This window comes from Prionailurus viverrinus, chromosome A3, assembly GCF_022837055.1.
Source record: "Prionailurus viverrinus isolate Anna chromosome A3, UM_Priviv_1.0, whole genome shotgun sequence".
In the NCBI taxonomy this organism is placed as follows: domain Eukaryota; kingdom Metazoa; phylum Chordata; class Mammalia; order Carnivora; family Felidae; genus Prionailurus; species Prionailurus viverrinus.
The window spans coordinates 114,021,627-114,032,850 of NC_062563.1; the positions used below are offsets into that span (position 1 = coordinate 114,021,627).

Sequence of the window (11,224 nt, forward strand, 5' to 3'; positions counted from 1 at the left end):
TGAAATAGGAACTGAATAGAAAATCTGAAATGCAGGGCCTTCATAACTATTTCCCAGACTCTTCCAATGAAGCAAATACGGTGAAACCTCATTAAATCCAACACCAGTGACTCAGAATTTGGATTAATTAAAGACAGAAGCTGGGACAAAGTTTAACACAGTCTAAATAATGCTGAAAATGCTCATGAAGGACAAAACTGTTTTCACCTTTCAGGTATGAAAAATTTAAATAACTGGTTCATCAAAGTTTGTTTTCTCAGTGTGCTTGTCCTCTACATTGATTTTTAGCTGTTATATTTTCCTGATTGCAATAAAAATTTATTTTGGAGAAAGTTCTAAAACATAGACGTTAGCATATCAGATCCGCCTCCTCCTCACTGTCATTTTTAATGAGATTTTCCTGCATGTTTACAATATTCAGCTGACCAATGAGTATATTTATCTTCTTCTGGATAGCCCCCCTCCTTAAAAAAAAAAAAAAAAAAAAAAAAAAAAAGATCCAAAATAGGAATAAAAAGTGATCATTACTTACGAACACAACTTGAAAAGGTAGGATCCGGGCCAAATCCCATTTTGCAGGTACATCTATAGCTGCCCATGGTATTCAAACACTCACCATTAGGGCACACGCCCTGTAGCTGGCATTCATTAATATCTGCAGGAAAACACAAGCCTTTTAGAAGGAGTCATCAAGCCCAGTTGAACAGATCCTGGCTATAAAGAGCATGCACTTTATTTTCACTACAATTGTCTCTTCGAGTAAATAGATGTTAGCTTTCAACACAACTGGTGCGAGTAACCTAAAATCAAATCAAACATTCACTGAACACCTCCAACTTATCTAACAACTATTTAGTACGCACCTACCCTTACCCTGGTTCTTTTCTCAATATTAGAGATTGGTCAGTGGGCAAAACTGACGAGATTCCTGCCTTCACAGAGTTTGCACGTGAGTGGGTATTAGGTCTTAGACATCATACAGGTAAGGCAAAGACTCTTACCCTGTAGACACCTGCAGTCTAGCTGGACATACAACTACCTACAAATTAAAGAAAGGGAAAGCAGTTGAACTTATCACAATTAGAAGAAAGGTCATCAACTTGAAGAAGTCAAATTATGAAAGTGCCTGTGTAGACAGCAAGTCCCAGTGGAGTTAATTGGAGGAAGGGGAGATTAGAGCCCTGGGGCAGGGCGGGGGGGAGGGGGGGGATGGTCAAGACTTCATCAGGCATCAAAGGTGGGGATAGATAGATGGATGGGGAGGAAGGGATGAGGGACCTACAAGAGTGACCCCAGAGCGTGGGCACAGAGACTACAGAAGGGAAGGGGAATCAGGAAACCCTTAGTCAAACTGTTGGCTAGAAAAGTAGTTTCAGAAGGTAAACAGTTGGAAAGGGAGCTTGTTAAAGCCAGGCTAAGTTTGGATTCACTTTTACTGAGAACAGGGAGCAATCCTAAAGGTTTCTGAGCATGAGGAAGATATAACCAAAGCCAGGCTCCAGGGAAATTCATCTGGCCAACACATGGCTTGATGAGAGGAGACCAGAAGCTGAGGACTGAAGGAGTAACCCAAGTATGAGATGTGACAAGCCAGGTTGGGGACGGTGAGAATAATTAGGAAGGAAGGAATGTTTCTTTTGAAAAGAACAATGGGCAGTGCATAGTTTGGCCAGCACAACACTGGAAAGGAACAGAAAGGAGTCAAAAATGCCTGGGAGGCATCTCATCTGAGAGAAAAGGAAAAGACATTGTTGGTTTTGTGGAAAGTTCTGAGGAAAAAAGAGGCAGATGAAGAGATTAGTTTTATATTTGAAGGTCACATGAGGATACTCAAACATAAAATTCAGCAGCAGTGGCATATTCAGGAATAAACTAAAAAGACGCCATGGCTAGAAATAGACTTGAGGTCAGCCACATATGGTGATTTCTATGGTCTGAATGTTTGCGTCTCCTCCAAATTCAGGTGCTGAAATCCTAACTTCCAAAGGTAATGGTATGGCGGGGGTGGCGGGAGGTGGGGATTTGCTTAAATCATGAGGAAGATCCTTAGCCCCTTCCATCATTTGAGGACACAACAGAGAAGTTTGAAACCAGAAGAGGGCCCTCAGCAAAGGTGATCATGCTGGCACCTTGATCTTGGACTTCCCAGGAGTCTCCAGACCTGTGGCTTATGAGCTACCCAGGCGGTGGTATTGTTAAGGCAGCCTAAACAGGCTATGACAGTGATCCAAAGGGAAATCCAAAGAATTTTAAAGAGGAGAGATAAAAACGTGATGCTTTAAAAAAAAAAAAAGATTATAGTGTCATTTGCAAAGGTAATTAATTAAAAATAAAAAACAGAATAGGACAAGTTAAAAGTGAAGAATGAGTAGTCATTTATATTTTTATTCAGGATGGCTTACGAAGCTTAACATTAATGGATATGGTTATTAGCATTTCTATTTCCAATCATGTTAGCTTCCTTCAATCATCAGTTCTAATAAAACTTTTATTAACAACTATACAATTAATTTTCTAAATTAAAATTACACGATTGGCAGAAAAATATTACTAGCAGAATTGCCACATAAAAAGGTAAGTAGAGACCTCAGTAAATGATTATTTGCTTATATTTCATATTCTAAGTAGCCACTGATATCTATAATGGACTTATTTTATCAGACACCTGCAGTTTTTCATTTCAGTGATAAAATACATTTTCAATGACACCCAAATGACAAGTTACCATTCTCTCTGTTGTAGAAACTCTACAGCATTCTAACTTGGGTCCAGCTGAAAACTGGCACAGCTAGATTACACCTGGCACAACAGATGGTGTAGCACCTGATCATCTGATTCTTTGCCAGAGTGTACATTGTGCTGTAACACACAGTTATGCACAGCATGTAACTGAAAAGATTTCCAGGATCACTCATTCTCCTTAAGAAAACCACCATGAAGGACCAGGAAGAATGCCAAGTCCAGTTGGGGCTACATGGTACAACTAAAGCCCTTATCACATGTCCCAACTTAAACCTCAAACTTGAAGAATCAGCCAGTTGTGGTCAAAAAGGCTAGACACAATCTGTACTCTTCTGTTTTCCCTCATGTCCCCACTAGGGAGTGATTTATTAGCCTTCCTCTTTCCCTGAATGGCCTGCACTTCTGTTCACTGGATGTACCACTACACATTCCCTGTTCACCTCTTCGAATGCCAAACCTCCCTGCGACTGGAGTTTTCTAAGAAGTGGTGTACCAGCCTCACTGCTGGCTGCCAGGTTAAGGTGGAGGTTTTGTCTTTCAATGGATAAATACCTGATGTCCAATAACTTCCTTGTGCCCACTTCCAATGTCCTCTCTTCGACTCTCAACATTGCCCACTGCCCTCAACAATGATGCCATGGGGATGGAGGTCAGGAATTACGACTTCAAAAAACCCACTATGGCTACAGACAGGAATAGGAAAATGTCATAAAGAAGGGGAATCGTGCATTTCCTACTGTCTTGATCCTTATCAGCTCATGCCAAAAGCACCAGAAACACCACCTCCCCTAAGTTTGCCCCCCCCCAGAAGCATGCAACTTTCTTCATGACACACTCTCTTGGCTTCCAAAGAAACTCCTGCTTCCATTAACTGCCTCAATTTATTTTTTAACCTATTCTCCAAAATACCATAAAATATAGATTAAAGCCCCAGGTTCTTTTAATTTACACACAGCAAAATATATCTTAAATATACAGCTACATGAACTTTTACATATACGTACGCATACATATATTCACGTGTGCACACGTACATACTGAATAACCACCATACAGACTGTGATTTAGAACATTTCCATCACCTCAGAAAGTTCCTTCGCTGCCTCTTGCCAGTTAACATCTCTGCCCCCACAGGTAAGTACTATTATCCATTAGTGTGGCCTGTTCTTCTACTGCATATAAGGGAATCCTATTGTGTATGTTCTTTTGCTTGACTTTTATTCATTTTAATGCCTGTGAGAATTCATTCTTTTTTTTTTAATGTTTGTTTATTTTTGAGACAGAGAGAGACAGAGCATGAACGGGGGAGGGTCAGAGAGAGAGGGAGACACAGAATCTGAAGCAGGCTCCAGGCTCTGAGCTGTCAGCACAGAGCCTGACACGGGGCTCGAACTCACAGACCGTGAGATCATGACCTGAGCTGAAGTCGGACGCTTAACTGATGGAGCCACCCAGGCGCCCCGAGAATTCATTCTTTTACTGATGTTATATTTTTATTGTATGAGGGTATCAAAATTAATTTGTCCATTCAACTATTGATTGACATTTGGGTTATTTCCAATTTTTGGCTATCAGTAACAATGCTCCTGTGAACATTCTGTGTGTGTGTGTGTGTGTGTGTGTGTGTGTGTGTGTGTGCAGTCTTATATAATAGATGTCTTTTGGTAGGCCAAGGTAGTCATTACTCTCAGATTTATTTCCAGGAGTTTCTGGTTCATTAGAGAAGACTCATGCTTACTTTAATAAATAATCATGGTGTTGTCCAAAGTGGTAATGCCCATGTCCAGCCCGAACCCACTGCTCCACATCCTCACCAAATTACTGCCAGTCTTTTTCATTTTAGTTATTCTGGTGGGAGTGTAGTGTTGTTTCACTGTGGTTTTAATTTGTACTTGCAATATATTTATTGGTCATTTGGATATAAAAACATTCTCCTCTAAAATGCAAATATCTATAGGGGTGCCTGGGTGGCTCATTCAGTCAAGCACCCGACTTCAATTCAGGTCATGATCTCACAGTTTATGGGTTCGAGCCCCGCTTCAGGCTCTGTGCTGACAGCTCAGAGCCTGGAGCCTGCTTCAGATTCTGTGCCTCCTTCTCTGTCCCTTCCCCACTCATGCTCTGTCTCTGCCTCAAAAATAAATTAAAAAAAAACAAACATTAAAAAGCAATTATCTATGGAATGCTGTAGGTAAGACTACTTCCTTCTTAGTAGTCAGGGAGGGGGGCTGGTGATTCCCATAGTGGGAAGGGTGTGTGCTCACCTGCAGGACATTCTGGGTTGTTATAAGAACTGGAGAACACATGGTGGGTAGGTACTAGGGAGCTCAGCATTCTAAAAGCGTGGTCAGTCCCCCTTGACGAAGAATTGTTCAGCCAAAAAGGTCCACAATGCCCTCGCTGAGAAATTCACACAGAGATGGTGAAAATCTTAGTTTGTAAGTACAGAAGGGACCATTTTCAAGGGAGGCTGAGGAATGAGGGAGTGAAAGTAGGTGCTGGCTACACAGAAGACCTGAAAGCTTTCATTCACTTGACTCAGTATCCGTATCTTCCCCGTCTGACAATCTCCCACTGTCGTGGAGACTGCTATGGTCTTAGCTAAAAGCACAAGAGACAGGGTCCCCCAAATCCCTGAGCTGGGGACTGTGTGGTTTGTGACCTAGAAGGCTACCATCCTAGCACTACTGAGTCTGACCAGGTCTCTGACAAGATTCATGAGACTTCACTGTCATCTGCTGAGCTGGTCCCAGAGCCCTGGGTACCTGGTACACCTGTTTTAAGCAAGGCAGTTGTCTTTCATTTGCTTCAAGTACTGAGCTTCTATAATAAGAGGATGCTTGTCGAGAAAATGTTTTAAAGTTTTGAATCCTGACCTTTTATTTCTGTGACAAATCATATTGCAGGTTTCAACAACTTGCTCACAAATGAAACCTTCAAAACCATTCCATTCATAAAGTGTTAATTCCTAATAGACAAAATTTTACACCTAAACTTAGATCAAAAATTTTTTTTTGCTACTTCCTTCTTCCGTCCCCTGCTTTGCTCCCGAGAAGACTTACTAGGTGCTAGTTTATATTCTCTGTACTTAAAAAACAAAAACAAAAAGGTAAAAAATCAAAACTCCCATACTTTTTAATTTAGAACCTCAGAAATTAATATGAAATATGAACAATTAATGATCCAAATGACTTTCTCAGGTAGCCAAGCTCTTTAAGATCTTTCTAAATAAACTGATAAAAATCACAAATGCTTTAAGAACGTATTTAACTGAACATGTTATATCTGGACATGAGAAGTTTAAGGAGTACACTAAGAGAAGATATTATCAGGCAAAAGTTTAACAATTATATGAAACATGATGGGCAATTATGAATTTTAATTCTATTTAGACTTCAATTCCTATGGCTATTTTTTAAATCAAATAAAAGTTTTTAACTTGATTATCATTTTCATAAATAACTTATATCTGACAAACATAACTGTTTCAGATCAGAAGTATCATATTTTATAAGGGTCAGCCAATTTCCCTTAATGCATTTTGATTAAATTGAAAGTATTTTAGTTTTTAAACAAACAGATCAACAAATGAATTTGTTCATTGTTCTCCCTCTGTACAGCACTGATTTTTTTCTGGCCAACTATGGAAATCTATCCTTTCAAGGAATGGTATAACCACTGGAGACCTCACAGTTTTCAGAGTTAAAGAGTAAAGATCCAAGGGAATGGCTGAAGGGAGTTGGTCCTCTTATACAGCCAATCTTCATACCTCCCAATCTGAGCTGCTTGGTTAAGTCTAAGAAGTTGACAGAGGCAGAAACAAGAGGTGAAACTCATACAGCCTCATGAGCAACTTTCCAGTAGGCAAAAATCCATAGGGATACAGGTAACACAGAGGAGACTAGCTTGAAACATTTATAGAGGGTCTCTGCCCACGATAGCCTACCATGGCTTCTAGCCATAACAAATTCAGTAATACAAAACTGGTCTTCTTGTAAGTCTAAAATGGTTGAATATTAGCAATGTCACATGGTTCAACCCAATACAATTGAAATTGAAGGCATCTATTACTCAGAGAGCAGAAAAATACAGAGTAGTTGGAAAATATGCTTAATGAGAGACCCTTTAAACAACCTCATATAGGGGCGCCTGGGTGGCGCAGTCGGTTAAGCGTCCGACTTCAGCCAGGTCACGATCTCGCGGTCCGTGAGTTCGAGCCCCGCGTCGGGCTCTGGGCTGATGGCTCAGAGCCTGGAGCCTGTTTCCGATTCTGTGTCTCCCTCTCTCTGCCCCCTCCCCCGTTCATGCTCTGTCTCTCTCTGTCCCAAAAATAAATAAACGTTGAAAAAAAAAAAAAAAAAAAACAACCTCATATAACACAGCTTTTGTATTTGAGTAGTAGGCAATGATACAATCTTCTAGTACCATGACACAAGGATCCTCACGTGCCTTTACATTTGTATTACTCACCTCCTCTCATGGGAACTTCATGACAATTCTGGATGGTGAGCAACACAACAGTCATTCGCATTTTATAAGCATAATTTTGTCCAAGATCTTATTTTTTAAAAGGGTTAATTAAAATACATGAAGGGTTAACAATCTAATCAGAGGCATATCCCATTAATACCTAGTTTTACTGTAATGAGGATGCTAAATTATGTTACCTAGAGCAAGCCATTTTGTTTCTCTTGATCTCACGTTCCTTTCCTATAACACAAAAGGGCTGAGCCAGATAATTCCCAAGGTTACTTTTAGCTTAAATATTCAGACTTTAAAACAATCTGCCAGGACTGAAAATACCAAGGAATAAATAATGACAGTTAATGCATAATATATTATGAATAGCATAAGTGTCCTTATGGGAAATAAACACACTTTTATGTATCCATTCTCCTAAAGGAAAGTATGTATGTTTAACAAAGTAATAATTTACTGCCTTTTTAGTGACGCAAGTTTATACAGGAAATGAGGCATGTCTAATAACCGAAAGGAATTAAGTCCAAGGTGAGAAAAGGGCATGAAGATCTTCACATTGTGCGAAAATATGAAGCCTTCTACAGATTCTGCTGTGTATATTCAGGTTTTGCTGATGGAAAGAAATTCCAGCATATAAGTTGGCAATATAACTTCCAATTGAAAGCAGAAAAAAATTCCTCTCAAGGTAAATAAATACTTTCCCTTACCACACAGACCATCTGGCTATTTTGCATGCGTTAGATACAGAACGCATCCTCTAAGAGAACATACGTATCCTTAAACTCCCACAGAAGCAGGTTCACTGGGGGTACACATATCCCTAAAGGCATGTGACAATATATCACAGGTACACACAGGCTTGGATCCTTTTATTTAAAGGAATCAGTTTCTAGATCTTGAGCCTTCATACATTTTCTTCTCTCAAAGTGATCTAAGAACACACATGCCCAGTCTCTTTTCCTATCCTTCCTTCACTCAGTGCCTTTGTCTTCTTTACAAAGTCAAGGCGTATCTCTTGCTCATCTGGAATCTTTCTATGCTTTCTAAGTACACTGCCCTACACGATGGAAAATTCTCAAAGACACCAAACATTTGAACATTTCACAAATATATCCCTCCTGAGGACGAGTCACAGGAAAAGCGATAAAGTATGGTTTGCTCAAGAGGGCCTAACTTTCACCAATTAGGTTAGACGGCAACATTATTCATAAGTTGAATGAGTCAACTCTGAAGCTCCAAAGTTTTAAAAAAGAAATTTTTTTTAAGTTTACTCATTTTTAAGAAAGAGACAGAGTATGAGCAGGGGAGGGGCAGAGAGAGAGAGAAAGAGAGGGAGACAAAGAATCTGAGGCAGGCTCCAGGCCCTTAGCTGTCAGCATAGAGCCCAACACGGGGCTTGAACTCATGAACCGTGAGGTCATGACCTGAGCCGAAGTGGGATGCTTAACCAACTGAGCCACCAGGCACCTCTGAAGCTCCAAAGTTTTGATAACACTATGTTCAGGGGCGCCTGGGTGGTTCAGTCGGTTAAGTGTCCGACTTCAGCTCAGGTCATGATCTCACGGTTCATGAGCTGTCAGCACAGAGCCTGGAACCTGCTTCAGATTCTGTGTATCCCCCTCTCTCTGCCGCTCCCCTGCTCGCGCTCGGTCTCTCTCTCTCTCAAAAAAATAAACATTAAAAAAATATGTTTAGGGGCGCCTGGGTGGCGCAGTTGGTTAAGCGTCCAACTTCAGCCAGGTCACGATCTCGCGGTCTGTGAGTTCGAGCCCCGCGTCAGGCTCTGGGCTGATGGCTCAGAGCCTGGAGCCTGTTTCCGATTCTGTGTCTCCCCCTCTCTCTGCCCCTCCCCCGTTCATGCTCTGTCTCTCTCTGTCCCAAAAATAAATAAACATTGAAAAAAAAAATTTAAAAAAAATATGTTTAAACCACATATCTAAACCAAATGCCCAAGAAATGATTCTACTGCATCCACTTAGTTTTAATGGGAAAAAATGTAGATGTAAGCTTGAAAATGTGTGACCACATAACTTTTTCCAAATTATTTTAGGAGATAAGTGAACCAAAAAAATGTTTGAAGGTCAATGTTCCAGAGCAATTTTACCCAAGGTACGTTATGTAAAACAAGCTTTATCAGCCTATAAAAGGGTCCTGTGGCCAAAGATGTTTGAGAAACACTGCACGTTGTACAGGCACAAGCACATTACAAACCCCAAGAAGTCCTTTGGAAAAAACCCTGGGTTTTCTTTAACTTGGTGGGTTTTTTTTACACCTTCGGCCATGGAGCCTTTTTGCACACCCCGTCTATTTACATCCCTCCGAACTGGCGGTCCGTGAAGCACATTTTGTGAAATGTTGCTCTCTGCGGCTAGTCTGTTTCAACCCAGGCCTCACCGCCGCCATACCCTTCCCTCCCGACCTGTAACTGTCCCCCGCTTTGTAAATGATAATCCGGCACAAGATAGATTTGATCACTAGACTCACTGAGAGGAGGTAAACCACTGGGAGGGCACTCCCTTCCTTCCAATTCTTCTGTCTTCAGGGTAACATGATAAAAGAATTATCAGAGCCCAGAGAACAGCTTGTATTTATTTCTTGATACATGTGTGCTACACATGCAAGATGCTAATCACATACACATCTCTGTGGGTCTTGGATCTCTGACTCTAGTCTACAGACACTACATTAATTTCTCCTTGAAACATTCACAGTAACATGAATCCATCATGGGCTTTCCTCATCGCTCGTGATGCAACAGGCATCTTCCCATTGATTTTATAGCCCCAGAGATTAAGGTCAAAGAGCTATTGGAAAATACAATGTGCTAATGACTCACTTCACCACTGTCTTTCCTGAAGAAAAGTGAATAAAATAAACAGACATTTCCTTTTTGAATCCTATCCCAGTGATATAAGCACGGTAAGAAGACACATTAGGGAAAGACTCTCAAATGGAGAGGAATAGGTCCCAAATTGACTTTTAAATGCTGAAATAGGATGCTCAGGACCAGACCAAAATGGTTTCAATTCTTCCTAAAAACTCTGTGCCTATTTAGAATACAAACTGTGGCAGGAGTTCCAGGAAAATGCCTAGGACGGTAGAATAACCCCTTCCAATCAGTAACACATCTATCAATTCCCTCCTAGTCAGTGACTATCATAAAACTTGATTCAGAATCACATTAAGTACCCCACAATTTCTGGGATTAAATCACTAAATACAGCCGAGTGTTGTGATGAATTTCTGGCAGGCTAAATAAAAAGAACTTTAGGGGCGCCTGGGTGGCTCATTCGGTTAAGCATCAGGTTCTTGATTTCGGCTCGGGTCAAGATCTCATAGTCACGAGATCACACCCCACGTCAGGCTCTGCACTGGGTGTGGAGCCTGCTTAAGATTCTTTCTCCCTCTCCCTCTGTCCCTCCCGCATGTGCATGTGCACATGCGCTCTCTCACTCTCTTTTTCTCTCTCAAAAGAAAAAAAAAAGAATTTTAAAAATTTGTGAGTATTTTGAAGAACTTATTTATCAGGTCTGGTGGGCTCTAGCCTTAACTTCTAACTACTGATTTTCTACTATAACTTCCCAAACATATAGCAAGAACAAGGGATTCTAAATTTCATACTTATACATACATTATTCTCATATCCCTATTTCCCATTTCTTCCTACTAAGAAACAAACATCACAATAATCAAGTCCTTTCTGATAGTGGAACTGAAAGCAACTTTAGAGACCATGCTAACTGTAGGAAATACTACGTAGACAGAAAAGTCCAAGAAGAACATGTTGAAGGTAGGGGAAAAAGTATTTTCAAGATTTTTTTTTTTTCAATGTTTATTTATTTATTTTTGGGACAGAGAGAGACAGAGCATGAACGGGGGAGGGGCAGAGAGAGAGGGAGACACAGAATCGGAAACAGGCTCCAGGCTCTGAGCCATCAGCCCAGAGCCTGACGCGGGGCTCAAACTCCCGGACCGCGAGATTGTGACCTGGCTGAAGTTGGAC

At 40.8% G+C, this 11,224-nt stretch overlaps 1 protein-coding gene across 8 annotated transcripts in view; it reads right to left on the reverse strand.

Moving 5' to 3' along the window:
* LTBP1 (latent transforming growth factor beta binding protein 1) overlaps window positions 1-11,224 on the reverse strand; it is a 410,698-nt gene that overhangs the window by 143,643 nt on the left and 255,831 nt on the right. For all 8 annotated transcript variants that reach the window (XM_047852622.1, XM_047852625.1, XM_047852623.1 and 5 more), the window contains one exon: window positions 533-655. In XM_047852622.1, the coding sequence (XP_047708578.1) occupies window positions 533-655 (123 nt within the window). The remainder of the gene's footprint in view (window positions 1-532; window positions 656-11,224) is intronic.